The sequence below is a fragment of the Camelus ferus genome, chromosome 32 (assembly GCF_009834535.1).
Source record: "Camelus ferus isolate YT-003-E chromosome 32, BCGSAC_Cfer_1.0, whole genome shotgun sequence".
Taxonomy (NCBI): domain Eukaryota; kingdom Metazoa; phylum Chordata; class Mammalia; order Artiodactyla; family Camelidae; genus Camelus; species Camelus ferus.
Genome location: NC_045727.1, coordinates 4,032,193 through 4,045,875, shown reverse-complemented (window position 1 = coordinate 4,045,875; position 13,683 = coordinate 4,032,193). Strand labels below are relative to the sequence as shown.

At 55.3% G+C, this 13,683-nt stretch overlaps 1 protein-coding gene across 4 annotated transcripts in view; it reads right to left on the bottom strand.

Moving 5' to 3' along the window:
* Positions 1 to 13,683, bottom strand: part of SH2B3 (SH2B adaptor protein 3) — a 36,351-nt gene that overhangs the window by 3,728 nt on the left and 18,940 nt on the right. For 2 of the 4 annotated variants that reach the window (XM_032471227.1, XM_032471229.1), the window contains exons 3-6: positions 747 to 848; positions 575 to 666; positions 399 to 496; positions 85 to 299 (exon numbers count right to left, since the gene is read on the bottom strand). In XM_032471227.1, the coding sequence (XP_032327118.1) occupies positions 85 to 299; positions 399 to 496; positions 575 to 666; positions 747 to 848 (507 nt within the window). The remainder of the gene's footprint in view (positions 1 to 84; positions 300 to 398; positions 497 to 574; positions 667 to 746; positions 849 to 13,683) is intronic. The other 2 variants (XM_032471228.1, XM_032471230.1) reach the window with 1 other exon arrangement.

The following is a 13,683-nucleotide window of genomic DNA, read 5'->3' as shown; positions in this document are numbered from 1 at the left end:
GGGGGAGAGGGGAACGGCTCAGGCACTGGCCCCTAAGGGCCTTGAAGGTGGAGGGGGTGCGGCCCCGCCCGCCTTGCCCCATACCTTGGCTATGCCCTGGAAGTTGAATGTGAGCACGTACTCCCCACGCCGTGTCTCACTCTGCCGTACCAGGAACACTCCATGAGCATCAGGGCCCTGCAGCTGAACCAGCTGCGCTGCTTTCACTCGGGAGATGGGGCCGTGAAACCAGGGGTAGCAGGACAGGAAGTGATCTGTTTTCTGGCAGCCTGGGTCCAGCAGCCCCCCAGGAGAAGCTCCTAATTGGGAAGAAGATGGGTGATGGTGACCCTCAAGGGTGCCTTACTCCCTGGGCTGGGACTGGGCTCTGAAGTACCAGAGGACAAAGCCTCCCTCACCTTGGTTTAAGGAATCTGTGCTTCCCCTTGGAGAGTTAGACATGCCGGGCTCTAAGGCTGAGGGAATCTGCATCTCTGGGTCTGAGCTCTCCAGCCTGCTGGAGAAGAGACCGGGGTTAAGGATGTGGGTCGGTCAGGGGTAGCAGTAAAAGCGGTGCCAGGGGTGGGCACCTCACCCTTGGCCTGTGCCCTCCCGGAGCTCGGCCATCCACGAATTCAGCTGCTGCTCATCTCCCACCTCAAAAATGATGTCTGTCCGGTCCTTCACCTGGCAGGGAGGGAGGGAACAGCTATGTGGGATCTGAGGTTTGCGTGTCCCCCGCCCCAGTGTGGAAAGCTGTCACTCACCTTTAGCACAAAGGTGTAGAGGTTGTCAGGCATCTCGAGACGTGTGCACCGTCGCACCTCCTGGATGCTAGAGCAGGCTGCTTGTAGCTTGGGCTTTGAACTCTAGGAGAGCAAGGCCGAGCATTCAAGGCTTGTCCCTGATGCCCTTGGCCCCCCCAGGCCTCTGGTCTTCCTGCTGTCTCCCTGGGGCCTAGCTTACCGAGTGTGCTGAGCCTGGGGGGAGCACTAGCATTCTGGCTTTTGGGAGCCTGCAGAGGGCCACCGCACTGTTCCCACCCACCCCCCAACACACACACTTAGCTCTCCAGAAACCTACGTGGGCTGAGGGCCAACCTCCGCTCCACCTGGACCCCTGACATGCCAGCTGACATGCTTTTGTCAGCTGACATTTGTTTCTCTTCCCACTGGTGGAACGAAGACCTCCCTGCCCTCTGCCCTGGCCGCTGGCCCCCCCTGACAGCAGGCCCGGAGAGGGGCACGGGGGCTCCAGCCCAGGCTCCCCCTAAGATGCTAGCTGACTGTGCCCCGGGGGCTCAGGCCTTTCTCGTGCCTGTAGCTCCACTCCACCCCTCCATGGCTCCCCACCAGTACAGGTCTCTCTTGGCCTAACAGCAGCCCTAGAAAGCAGAGACTGTCGCCACGTTTTTAAAAAAACTCAAATCTTGGAGGTGAAGACACCTTCCTGGGAAAGTGAAGAGTGGGTTGTGAACCCCTACCCACAGCACACAGCGTAGAGTCTCCAACTCCCACACTTGACAACCTGTCCTGCCTCTGAGTCTTAGGACAAGGAGAACCGGATTTGGCTGCAGGTGGGGGTTGGCAGAGTAGCTTGGCTACAGGTTCTTGGGGCTCCTGCCAGTGTGTCCCAAGGGACAAAGCCTCACACAGCTGGCCCCAGTTATAGCCATCCAGAAACCCACAGAAAACCTCGGGCCCAGAGTCTCCCGTGACTCCAGCACACATGGGGTTCAGAGTAGGTGGGAGATGCCCCCTTCCCTTCTGCCAGCAGAAGGGTCCTGACTGAGCTTGGCTGGAGCAGGGGCTGACCCTGTGGACTCTGCTCCCAGAGGGTAGGAAGCTCTGGGGCACTCGAGCCAGCATCTCCTGGGCAAGAGTGTTCTCAGAAGGGAGATCACCCCGTCACTGCCCCCCATTGCCACTTCCTCTTGTGATTAGGACTGATAAGATTGTTCCTCTGGGGTCATGAGATGATCAATGGCTGTTTCCAGCAGAGGCCAAAAGAAGATAAGAGTAGGGGAAGGAGCATGATGTGGGGAAGGGACAGAGGCCGCCCAACTGGCCCTCCAATCTCCTCCCTACGAGTCTGGAGATGGGTGAGGCACACCTGGGAACCACTACAGCCCCTCCCGATCCAGCGCCGGGTGGGGAGATGGAAACAAGAGACAGGAACAAAGGTGAGTTCTCAGCACAGTGGCTTTGGCCAATCACCTCCACCACCTCTGCTCAGAAGGGCCCAGCTTGGGTGGGGGCTGACTTTTCAAAAGTTGGCGCAAGAGTCAGTCCCCAAAGCCATATGCTTAACGGTGCTTCAGAGACACAAACGCCAGGTGTTTCTGGTGGAAGGGTGGTAACTCCAGGGCTGGGCAGCTTGGCAGCAGGTCTTGGAGCTCCAGGTCTGGCCCTGGTCGTTGGACACAGCAGCCTGAGGAGAACAGCTCTGGGAATGAGCTCGGCCAGGTTGTCCAGCTAGCAAATCCCCGCCCTGAGTGACCAGCACCAGACAGGGCATTTTTACCTTTCAAGTTCCTCTCATATGTTCCCCAGGACCCAGTTTCTCAGCCTGGGAGCCAGGGAGACGTGGGGAGCACAGGAGCCTCACTTAGCACCTACACAGGCACAGGACACACCAGAGCACGTGGAGAGGGGCCTCTGCTCCCCTGGCGGCTCTCAGAGTCAGCCAGCCTCTCGGTCTCTACTTCCTCCCTGCAAAACGGGTTAGGGATAGAGAGCTACTTCCATCTCCCGATTTTGCCGTTGGCCCTGCCTGGCCCCCCACCCTCCCCACTGGCTCTGGGCTCTCAGGATCACTGGGAGGAAGTAAGGCAAGCCAGGCCAAGAAGGGAACAGGCCTGGTCTCCCTTTCGGTTCCGCTCCAGACCCTGGGCTTGCCCTGCCATGTAAGTGCCAAGCCTAACCAGCAAAGCCACTGGTTTCACCCTGAATGTGGGGCCCCCATGCCAGCTCCACCCCCAGCAGCTGAGGAACTGCTGACCTGGCAGGCAGTGGTGAAGAGAGGATTCCCCCTCCTCGCCCACGGCCAGCCCTGCACAGACGACGGTGAAACTTGTCCTGGCTCCCCTCTGCCTGCTGAGTGTGACACTGGCTCTTCCGTCTCCTCACGGCAGCCCATCCACCTTGCCCAGAGCCACTCAACTCCAGGGGCTGAGCCCCAACCTGCCAAGAGTCAGAGCCAGCATCTAATGACTCTACTGCCTGATGTGGGGGAGATGCCAGAGGTGCTGCCCAGATTGGAGGGGCGACAAGAGTAGAGACAGACCACCCACCTGTGGCCGCAGCCCCAGCTGGACAGCCCAGGGCAGGACTTGGGCACGCTTGCCACAGTGGAGGGACTAGTGGGGCCTTTCAGGTTGAGCAGTGTGGTGGACAGAGGGCGGTGTGGGGAACTGATCCCAAACAGCAGCCACAGGAACACTGGGGCTTCGGGCTCCCCGGACCCACCTCAGAGTCACACTGCTTGGGTGATCAAAATGACCAAACCATTCCAGTATTCGCCGTAGTGGACGAGTAGTGAACTGTCACCAACCACACCTGCAGCATTCTCTCCCGGGGAGCTAGTTTTCCTGTTAGCTCCCAGCATCCAAAAAGACAGTTTCTTTTCTCATAGCCACTGTGACTCCAGTGTCAATAACCCATTTCTTTCTTTGCTCTGGCTGCTAGGAAGCTCAAACACAAAGATGTAGACCAGCTCTGAGACTGTCCTACAGAAGAACTTGTATTTCTACAGCTAACTTTATCTGGGCTTTTTGGTTCTCTCACCCCTCTAGGCACTGGGGTTCAGTCTTGACCCTGCCCTTGTATAACCCTGGACAAGCGATCAGCTCTCCATGCCTCAGTTTCATCATCTGTATGCTGGAGACATTTAATAGTCCCTCTCTCTTCACAGGGTTGTGTGGTGATTGGGTGAACTATTGCAAGTGACAGAAATGCCTGACTGATAAACAGCTGTTAAATTTCCAGGCTGGGGTCTGAGGCCAGCCCGGATGAGTAAAGCCTGCTCGCACAGTGCTCCAGTGTCACACAGCACTGCCGCTTCCCCTCCGAGTAGCCCAGGGCTGGGCACACACCTGCCTTCTCTGAGTCTTACAGACCTCGTGTGTAACGTACTCCTTTACTGCCTTCAGTGAAATCTACACATAACATCATCTACCTACATAAATACCCCAAGTAAGATAAAAGGAAAGTAATGGAATGTAATTTATATTAAAATAAAACATTTTTCAGTGCAACTGTGCATACAACACAATGAACTTACTCAGGTGCTTCTGGGTTTGTTTTGAAAAGATCAAGGACATGAAGGTGCCAGAGGGTAGGGTGCGCCCTGAGAGGGCAGTCTGTTCAGTGGATGTTAAAACTGGTCGGAAAATTCCACGTGCTTCTACATAAGAACAGAATTCTGGCCCTAGGGTTGGTGTGTCGTGGCTTTGGAGGACAGTCTGGTCAGTTCTGCCTCAACACACCCGTCCTCTCCAACTCGCACGGTCCAGGGGCCCCCTCTCTCCCCCTGGTGGGGCCTGTGGGCCTCGAACCTGCCTGGAAGGAATGAGACAAGACCTCACCTCTCCCTGCAGGCCTTGCTCTTCTCTCAACCTGCACTGCTCCCTGTGTGCAGAGGGGCAGGGATGGCCCATCCATCCAGAGTGCTCCAAGGTACCGGGCTGCACCCTCATAGCCATTCACACCACAAGACCCCCGCCAAGGGAATGGCTGAGCCCTCAGTGAGCTCCAGGTGCTGGTGCCCCAACAAACGACACACAGCCCCTGGCTCACAGAGCTGCTGCTTGAGGAGATGGGTACCCAACAGGCAGCAGTGCAGGACCGACCTCGGTCACACAGGAAGGTGGAGCTGAGCTTCCTGGGCACCAGGATGGCCCTGACAAAGGTCCTGAGGTGGGGGGAGCACACAGGCACAGACTGGCACACAGTGGGGTGGTCTCAGCCCCCAGGAGTCCCCATGGGGCCTTGAGACTGTAGGCTCATTGGAAGGTGAAGGAGCAGAAGTGGCAGCTGGGCTCACGTTAAATACCTAGGCAGAAGCAGGCCTGCTAGTTGGGCCAGACCCAGCTCTTACCCACCTCAGCCATGGACGCTGGAGGGGAAGACAGCATCTCATTCACACCCAAGCAGCAGAGGGCCTGGCACAGAGTGCCCCGTGGCGTGGACAGGCCAGGCCTTCACAATGGCCTTCTTCCCTCCACTGTAGGGGCCTTTATCCCTCAAGTGAAGGCCTTGAGGAGAGGCATCCCCCCCCCCCACCTCCCAGGCCACAGCAGCCCCCTAGCAGTCTGGCATCTCCCAGGGCTTTGGGGCCCTCACTCCTCTCCTACAAAGAGCAGCAGAGGAACAGAGCTCCACCACTTACTACCTTTGGGATCTTGATCATGGCCTTAGCTACAGTCTCAGTTTCTTCTTGGGTCACACGAGGACAGGAAGCAGATACTACTGACCTCCAGAAGTAAGGGGAGGATGAGAGGGGGTGAGGCCCTGAAAACTTACAGGCTCAGAGCAAATCCCAGACCCCAGTCATGGGTGAGTCCCCCAGGCCAGTGCCCAGAATGGATGCTGCTTGGATGGATAAGCAAACAAATGGATGAAACATCATTCTTGGAAATGCTTAATCAGGTCTTACTGATCATATCTAAACAACTGCCTTAAAAAAATACAAGAAAAAGAAAACGCCCTGTCTTGTTCCAAAAAAGATTTTAGTCGCATTACAGGGATACTCAGTGGGAAGGGAGAAAACCACTGGAATACAGACCAGAGTTTCACTTGCCACAGATTTGTATCTGAGCTTCCTGGCAACCAATGCAAAGGTTTCTCTGTGAGAAGACAGCCTCTTGTGCATGAAGAATCTCATGCCCAGCAGTCCATTAAAGGCTCTGAGAAGAAGTGGAACAGAGACACCTGCCGAACCCATGTGTCCTGCTCAGGAACATTTCTGGGGTCTGCACAACCACTGCACACAACCTGCCCATCCTGAGTTTTGGGAATTAAGACAGTCCTGGCCTTGAGTCCCAACTCTGCCTCATCTTCCACAGACAAGTGACTTGCCTCTCCTAGCCTCAGTCCCCACTTCTGTGAGAGAACTTTCCGTGAGAATCTGGCAGTACAGTGTGTGTGGGGCGCTCCGGGTGGTTAAGCCTCGAGGGGATGAACACGAGGCCTTAGGAACCCAGTCTTAAGAATACCTGACCTGCTGGGGAGCAAACAGCCTCTCCTGAGGAAGCTTTCACTTCCACAGCCCTCTCCCCACTCCAAGACTGTGGGCCCACGGCGGCCTCCCTGCTCCATTTCCACCCTTGTGACTTCCACAGGGCAGGGTACGTGGCTATGTTTGCTGAGCACTGTCCGAAGTGGAGAAGGTAGAGAAGGAGGCATTGGAGGCCAAGGGACAGCAAGAGCCAACACCCAGAGGCCAGAAGGCTGCAGGGGAGTTGGCTGTGACCAGAAACGGTACTAACAGACCCCTCCCACCATCCCTTAGTGAGCACCTCCTGTGACAGTTTCGGACTGTTGAATTCACAGGCCAGCACCACTTCTAAAAACTACCCGCTTCACAGAAAAGAACATCATATTGAGAAAAGAAGGTGCCGGGACCAAGTAGGAAGGTCACTGTCCCAGAGTAAAGAGTAATCCTTGACATCAACTACGGTGATACTCCGGTGGGAAAGCCTGCAGCACTCTGCTCTGGGCCACCTGTCCATCTGAGGAACAGCGGTGGGTGCCTCCCAGGAACCCCCAGCAGCGCATGAGGCTGTTCTACCGCTACTTTACAGATGAGGAGCCAAGGCAAAGAAACCTCCCCCGCCCTGGGGAGCTGCTCCCAACACAGGGCTCAGCTGCAGCCGGTGGGCCTGGGACCTCTGACGTCAGCCTGGGACCTGCATTTAACACGGCCCTGGGTGCCTCTGAAACCCACTGAGGGAGGGGAGCGCTGGGCAGGGGGGCTGCACTCACCTCCCCCCCTCCCCCTCCCCCCTCAGACACAAGAGACTGGCAGGAGGGAGGGCACAGTCTGTCCCACGGAGACAGAATAGTGGATGCTGGAGGCAGGGGCTTGGGAACCAGGCAACCTGGATTTCAGTCTTACGCAGCTCCTGGGAGCAAAGGGGGCTCTCACAGGGAGCCTCCACTAAGGGTGAGGAGTCAGAAAACAGGGTGACATCATGAACCCCTTGAGAGATGGGCAGCATCAAAATTGAGTGGCCACCCATCACTCCTAACAGTGCTACTCCTAGGTCTGTCCAGCATCCAGTTACTTCCCTTCCCCCTCTGCTCAGAACTCTCCTGCAAGCCTATCTTGCTGGGTTTGGAAGCCCAGGTCTTTGCCCTGGCCCACAGGATGCTGCATAACTGCGTTCTTGTTACCTCCTCAACCTCATCGACTCTCCCTCTCACTCACTCTGATCCAGCCGCACTGGCCTCCACCGTTCTTCAGTGTGCCAGTCACACTCCCACCTTAGGGCCTTTGCACCTGCTGTTCCCTCGGTCTGAAAGGCAGTTCCTCCACATCTTCACAGATCTGGCTCCTCTCATGTTTGGATCTCAGCTCGAGTGTCACCTCCTCAGGAAGAGGCCCTCCCTGACCATGGTACCTAAATACACAGGCACCACCACAGAACCCCCTTTACTTCTTTCACTACATTTACCAACCTATGAAATGTGCTCTCTCTCTGGGGACTCTTGTTCATGTGGCATCCCCAGTATCGAGCACAGTGCTGGTAGGTAGCAGGTGCTCAGTTTCATTCCTACACAAACACTCATCCCAGGCCCTTTGTTTGCCAAGCATCATGTGTGCGGGGGGTCAGTAGAGCACAGGGTATGGCCCTCACCGCAGACCCCCATCCCGACAAGGGCTGTGGAGGAGTGACAGTCAAGGCAGCATGGTCGGGGGGAGGACAGAGGACACAGGTTGGCCCCCCCAGGCTCCAGCTGGCCAGGGGAGACGAGTGGCTGAGAGGAAGGCTCTTGGCACCTCATGAGACGCTTACCGACCCCATGTCACAGATCGAGAAACGGAGGTCCTGAGAGGCAAAACTCCTTGTCCTCGGCCAGAGGAGCAGAGTAGAGCTGGCCCCAGACCTTCGTCTGCCCAGCCCCAGAGCCCACAGCACCCACCTCCATCCAGCCCAATCCTCCCAGCTCATGTCTCCCACCACCAGGCCTGATCCAAACTGCAGGTCTTGGCGGAGAAAATCTCCCCTCCTCCAGGGAGCCTTCTCTGATCACCAAGCCATGGTCAGTGCGATTCCTGTGCCTCTCCCTCGGCACGGAGCTTATCAGTCCTGGCCATAATTTCCTGATGGTGCGGCTGCCCCCACCGTCTGACTGGGAGTTCCTCTGGGGGTGGGGTCAGGGCACCAAGCCTTGTTCCCAGCTGGGGCCCAGCACCGGGTCCAGCCCAGAGGAGGCACTTGGAGAGAGTTTGTCAGATGGATGGGTAAGTAGCTGGGTGAGTGCCTGGGGCCCCCAGCCCTCAGATGTCTGGGGAACAGAGGCAAATGTGGGGGTGTGGTGAGTTATCTTACCCCTCTGTTCCCCAGCTCCCCTGGGGGCAAACTGAAGGCAGTGAGCCAGTTCCAGGGGCCGAACAAATGTTGGAACTATGGGCCGCAGGTCACTTCCTTCCTCTGCCCCCAGCCAGGGCCCTGACTCCACGACACCACACACAGGCCCTTCAAATGCCTGCTTCAGCCTCTTTTTCTGTGTGACCTTGAGCAAATCACTTCGCTTCTGTATGCCTTTGCTTTCTCATCTGTAAAATGGGGGTGATAATGGAACGCACCCCCAAGGCTTCTGTAAGTGAACTTGCAGGTTCCCCTGAGTACACAGGAGTCTCCCAGATGCACCCAGTATGCTATGCGCAAGATCTCCCCTCAGGCTGTTCTTGTTGCCTCAGTCTCCCTGCCCTACAAGGGAGCAGGAAGGGGACAAGAGAAGCTTCCATAAAAGCCACATGGACCAAGTCAGCTTCCTCTTTCTGGCAAATGAGAGCCCACCAATGCCAGAAACAGACTTCTCCAGAGCCAGAGAGAAAGGCAGATACAGACATGGTGAGAGACACCCCAATATAACAACCCTGCTTGGAGGCGGAGTCCCCATCCTCTCACCTCCCTCCTCTGGGCAGGTGGCACCCCCAGATCACACCCTGAGTGACCAAGCATGAAGGTGGGGGCTACTTTTGGACCCTGAGAGGCCCCAAGAAGACCCTGTAGGAGTAATTAGCCAGTGATGTTGGGACAAATAGGGGCTGGGAGCCTGTCTAAAGACCCCCCCCCAAGCCCATAAGAGTCCCTCCCACATGTCAGAAAGACAGGCTCACAGTGACTCAGACACAAAGCCCCCTCTCAGAGAGATGGAGACCACCCCAGACACACAGAATCACAGTGACAGGGAAACAAAGCCCCTCTCAGATGCTGAAGCAACCTCCCTCTCAGAGACAGAGACCCCCATAGAGACAGCCCCCCCCAACACACACAGAACCAGTCTGGGATCCCCCTGACAGCCCTCAACCCCTCCTGACATGCGGGTGGCCTGGTTCACGCCGGGCGGTGGAGTGTGGATGAGCCAGGCGTGAGGATGGTCTGCTCTGAGGCCAGCGTGGGGGTCCACACCCAAGGTTTGGGGGGGGGTCTGTGGCTAAAGAAGGACCAACCCTGGAAGTCCCACTTCCTGCACCTCCTCACAGACATAGACGAGTAAGTGAACAGACCCACAAACTGACCTCCCCTCCCCTTCCCTCCCCTCCAGGTTGATGGAGGGCCAGGCCGCCCGGCCTGGGGAGGGATGTCCTGGGACGGGCCTTGCGGAGGTGGGAATGGAGGGGCCTCACTAGCTGGCTGCATGCTCACGCCTCCTAGGCTTCTCTCCCCTCCACACCTTTCCTCCACACAGGGCACCACGCTTGGCCCAACCCTTTGGCAAATTAGGATCGACTCGCTTCCAGACCCTGGAGCTGTGAAGAGTCAGCACTGCGCACAGGCTGCTCGGCCACAGCCTCGGCCAGTTACCCCTTGTCCTGGCCAGCTGGCCTGAAACGTTCTTGAGGATAGAGGTGGTGTTTGTCAGGCAGCGCTGAGCCAGCACTCAGGCCCAGATCAACTGGGGGTCCCAAGCAGGGTCAGAGGCCCAGCCAGACCCCCACCCCCACCAGCTGCAAACCAGCTGCTGCCAGCCCACGCCTTGAGCGACCACATCCTGCTCCCGATGTCCCGCCAGGAATCCTCCCTGCCCCCACGTGGCCGCGAGGCCGCGAGGCCGCGAGGCCAACCAAGGCCCGTGAACCTTTACCCCGGCTACGCCTCCCTCTCACAGGGCCTCTCCGGCCACCTGAGTGCCAGGGACCTCTCGGGGCCACGAGTGCCGGACTGTGGTCACCCCCCAGGACAGAAGGGGAAGCCGTGGCTCCCGGAGGTCACGCCACATGCCCAGGACCCGAGCCAAACCTCGCATTGTCCCCGGGGCTTTCCTGCTGCACAGGAGGGTGTGCTCTGTGGTCTTGGGGGGGAAGCAGAGGGACCCACCCGAGTCTGCCACAGGGCCAGGGTCCCAGAGCTGGCCGGCCCCCCAAGGCTTTCACAGTGTGCCCACCTCCCGGCCCTGCCGTGAGGCCAGGCCAGCGGAGAGGCTCCCACCCCAGCGGTGCACCCTCAGCCGCAGCCCGGGCCCGTGTCTGCTCCGCGCCTGGCGCCCAGCGAGGGTGGAAAGAGATGTGGTTTAAGAAACAACAGACAACCTCTGTCACCGGCCTCGGGTAGGGGAGCGCACCAGAGGGGAGGGGGGCTCGTCACCACCAAGATCCCCAAAAGCCCCTGACATTGGCCACCGCCTGCCTTCGAAGAATGATGATTCAGAAGAAGAGGTGGAAGCCAGGGCCTCTGGGGCCTGAGGGGCTGAGTTGGCTAAGCAGAGTCAGCCTCCGGCTGAGCTGATGGAGAGAGAGCCGAAGCCCCAGCAGCCACTGCCTGGGAATCTCCACCCTTCCAAGCTCAACCTGTCGTGAACTGTTACTCTCCTTAGCCTGCGTTTAGCGAGTGCTTCCTATGTGATACGCCTTGACACGCAGCATCTCACTGACACCAAAAAACAACAGGAAATCACACCAGCCACAGAGAATAAAAGCCAGCTGGATTAAATAATTAAAAGTGAAAAACAAAACCAAGACAAAACTGGAATAGAAGAACCTAGGGAATTATCTGATCTCAGGGTCGGAAAGGACTTGGTAAGGAGGAAAAGCAACGAGTGAAATGGTAAAGGCAAAGAGCACTATTTCACCGCCCAGACTTGAAAACCTCCCTAGGCCAAGGAGGGGACCAACTGAAAAGTCAGATGGCAAACTAGGAAAATACTTGCAGCGTTGTGACAGAGAGCTAATATCCATGTAAAGAGTTCTTACAAATCATCGGGAAAGAGGCAGACGGTGCAGGAGACCACACAGATGGCCTCTAAGTCACAGGAAATGAACATGACCGAGAAGCAGTCAAAATCCATGGGGACATAAAGTAGATTAACGGTTGTCAGGGGCTGAGGGGATGGGATGGGGACTGACTGCTGATACGCACAGGGTTTCTTTCTGAGGTGATGGAAATTAGGTCGTGGTGACGGTTGCAAACACAGTGAGTAGACTAAAAACCAACGGACTGCACTTTACCATGGAGCATTTTCTATCACATGAATTACATCTCAATGTTTTTTAAAAAGAGATACGGTCCATTCTATTCATAATCAGAAAGTACAATATAACCACTTCACCTGGAAGTTGGCAAAGGTTTTTAGAATAATACCCAGTGCTGGCACCACTATTTGAAGATAAGTAGGTATAACCTTTCTAGAAGCCTATTAAAAAAGGATTTAGCATTCGCATTGGAAGTAGCTAGTGCGCACGTGAAAAGACGCTCAACATACAATCAAAAACACAGATAGTAACAAGTGTTGGTGAGGATGTGGAGAAACTGGAACCCTCACACGTTACTGGTGGGAATATGAAATGGTGCAGTACTTTGGAAAACAGTTTGGAAGTTCCTCAGAATGTTAAACATAGAGTTACCATATGATCCAGCAATTCCACTCCTAGGTATATACCCAGGAAAAATGAAAACACGTGTGTCCAACCACAGCTTCTTCACGAGTGTTCATGGCAGCACTATTTGTAATTGCCCCAAAGTGGAAACAACCCAATGTCCATCCACTGAGGAATGGATAAACAAAATGTGATCTGTCCATACAGTGTAATTATTATTTGGCAATAAAAAGGAACAAAATACTGACACATGCTACAACATGGATGAACCCTGAAAACGTGATGCTAAGTGAAAGAAGAGTCACAAAAGGCCACATATTGTCTGATTTCATTTATATAAGAACAGAATAGACAAATCTAGAGAGACAGAAAGCAGATTAGTGGTTGCCTGGGGCTGGGGGGAGGGGACGAATGGGGAGTGACTGCTAATAGGTAGAACGTCTCTCTTTGAAAGTATTCTAAAATCATGCAGATAGTTGCCCAGCTCTGTAAGTATACTAGAAACCATTGTACACTTTAAATAAGTTAACTATATGATTATGTAAACTGTATCTCAATAAAGCTTTGCAATAGAAAGTATTAGAAGCACTCATAAAGCCTTTCACCCAGCACTTCCCCTTCTAGGAATTAGCTCAAGGACATAATCAGAGATGGGCACCAAGATTTATGTACAAGATGTTTGTCACAAGGTTATCTGTTTCAGCAAAGAAGTTAGAAATGATTGAAATAGGAGTCTAGATAATCAATATGTCATGGCCTGTCGGTGTAAATGAAATATTGTGCAGCCAGTATTTAAAAAAAAAAAAAAGACATTCTTGAAAAATATTTAAGAAAACAGAAAAAATGTTCTAGATACGTTAAGTAAAAAAAGCAGGTAACAAAAAACTGTGGTAAGTGTCAGTCTCACAGGGGCTCCAGAGGTAATGAGAACAAGGAATTTGCGAATGCTGAAGGAATTCAACTGAGGGGAGAAGTTAGAAAGAAACACGACAAAGATTGCAAAGACATCTACTAAAGCAGAAATGCTGGCTCTCTCTGGGCAGTGGGGTTGTGGGTGGTTTTTCAGTTACTGTTCTATAATTTCTGCCGTCAGCTTTATTAATCGAAAAAACAAAACCAGAAACACCAGGAAGTCAAACACGGAGGCCCTCGGTAAGTTAGACGGTTTCCTAGATTACACGGAGATTTGAAATGAGACATGGCAGGGCCTCCAGTTCCAGACGGTTCCCTGGAGAGAGGTTTTTCTCTCTCTGCTGAGTTGGCCGTGGACTTGAGACACCCTCACCTCAGCTGCAGTCAGGAATCAAGTCAGGCCGTAAGGGGAGGTCCCCAGGCATCTGCCGCAGCAAGGGAGGACCCAGAGGCCAGGTGGCCGGTGCTGCAGTGACCCCCGCTCCCGGCCCCGCCATGGACGCCCACTGGGTCCGGAGGCTGAGCTGTCAGTGGGATCCACTGCCCGAGCAGAGCAGCGGCCTCCTCCCCAGCTCAGAGGGGGATAGGAAAAAGGGGTGTGGGCCCCAAAAAGGAAGCTGAGGCGGCCCCTCCTGCCTTGGGGAAGGAAGCCACCCCACCCCCACCCCGGGAGGGCCTTCGGGTGCATTTCGGTTTCCTTTCCCATTCACAAAGCGGGCGGGGATTTCCAGCAGCCCCGCCTGGCTG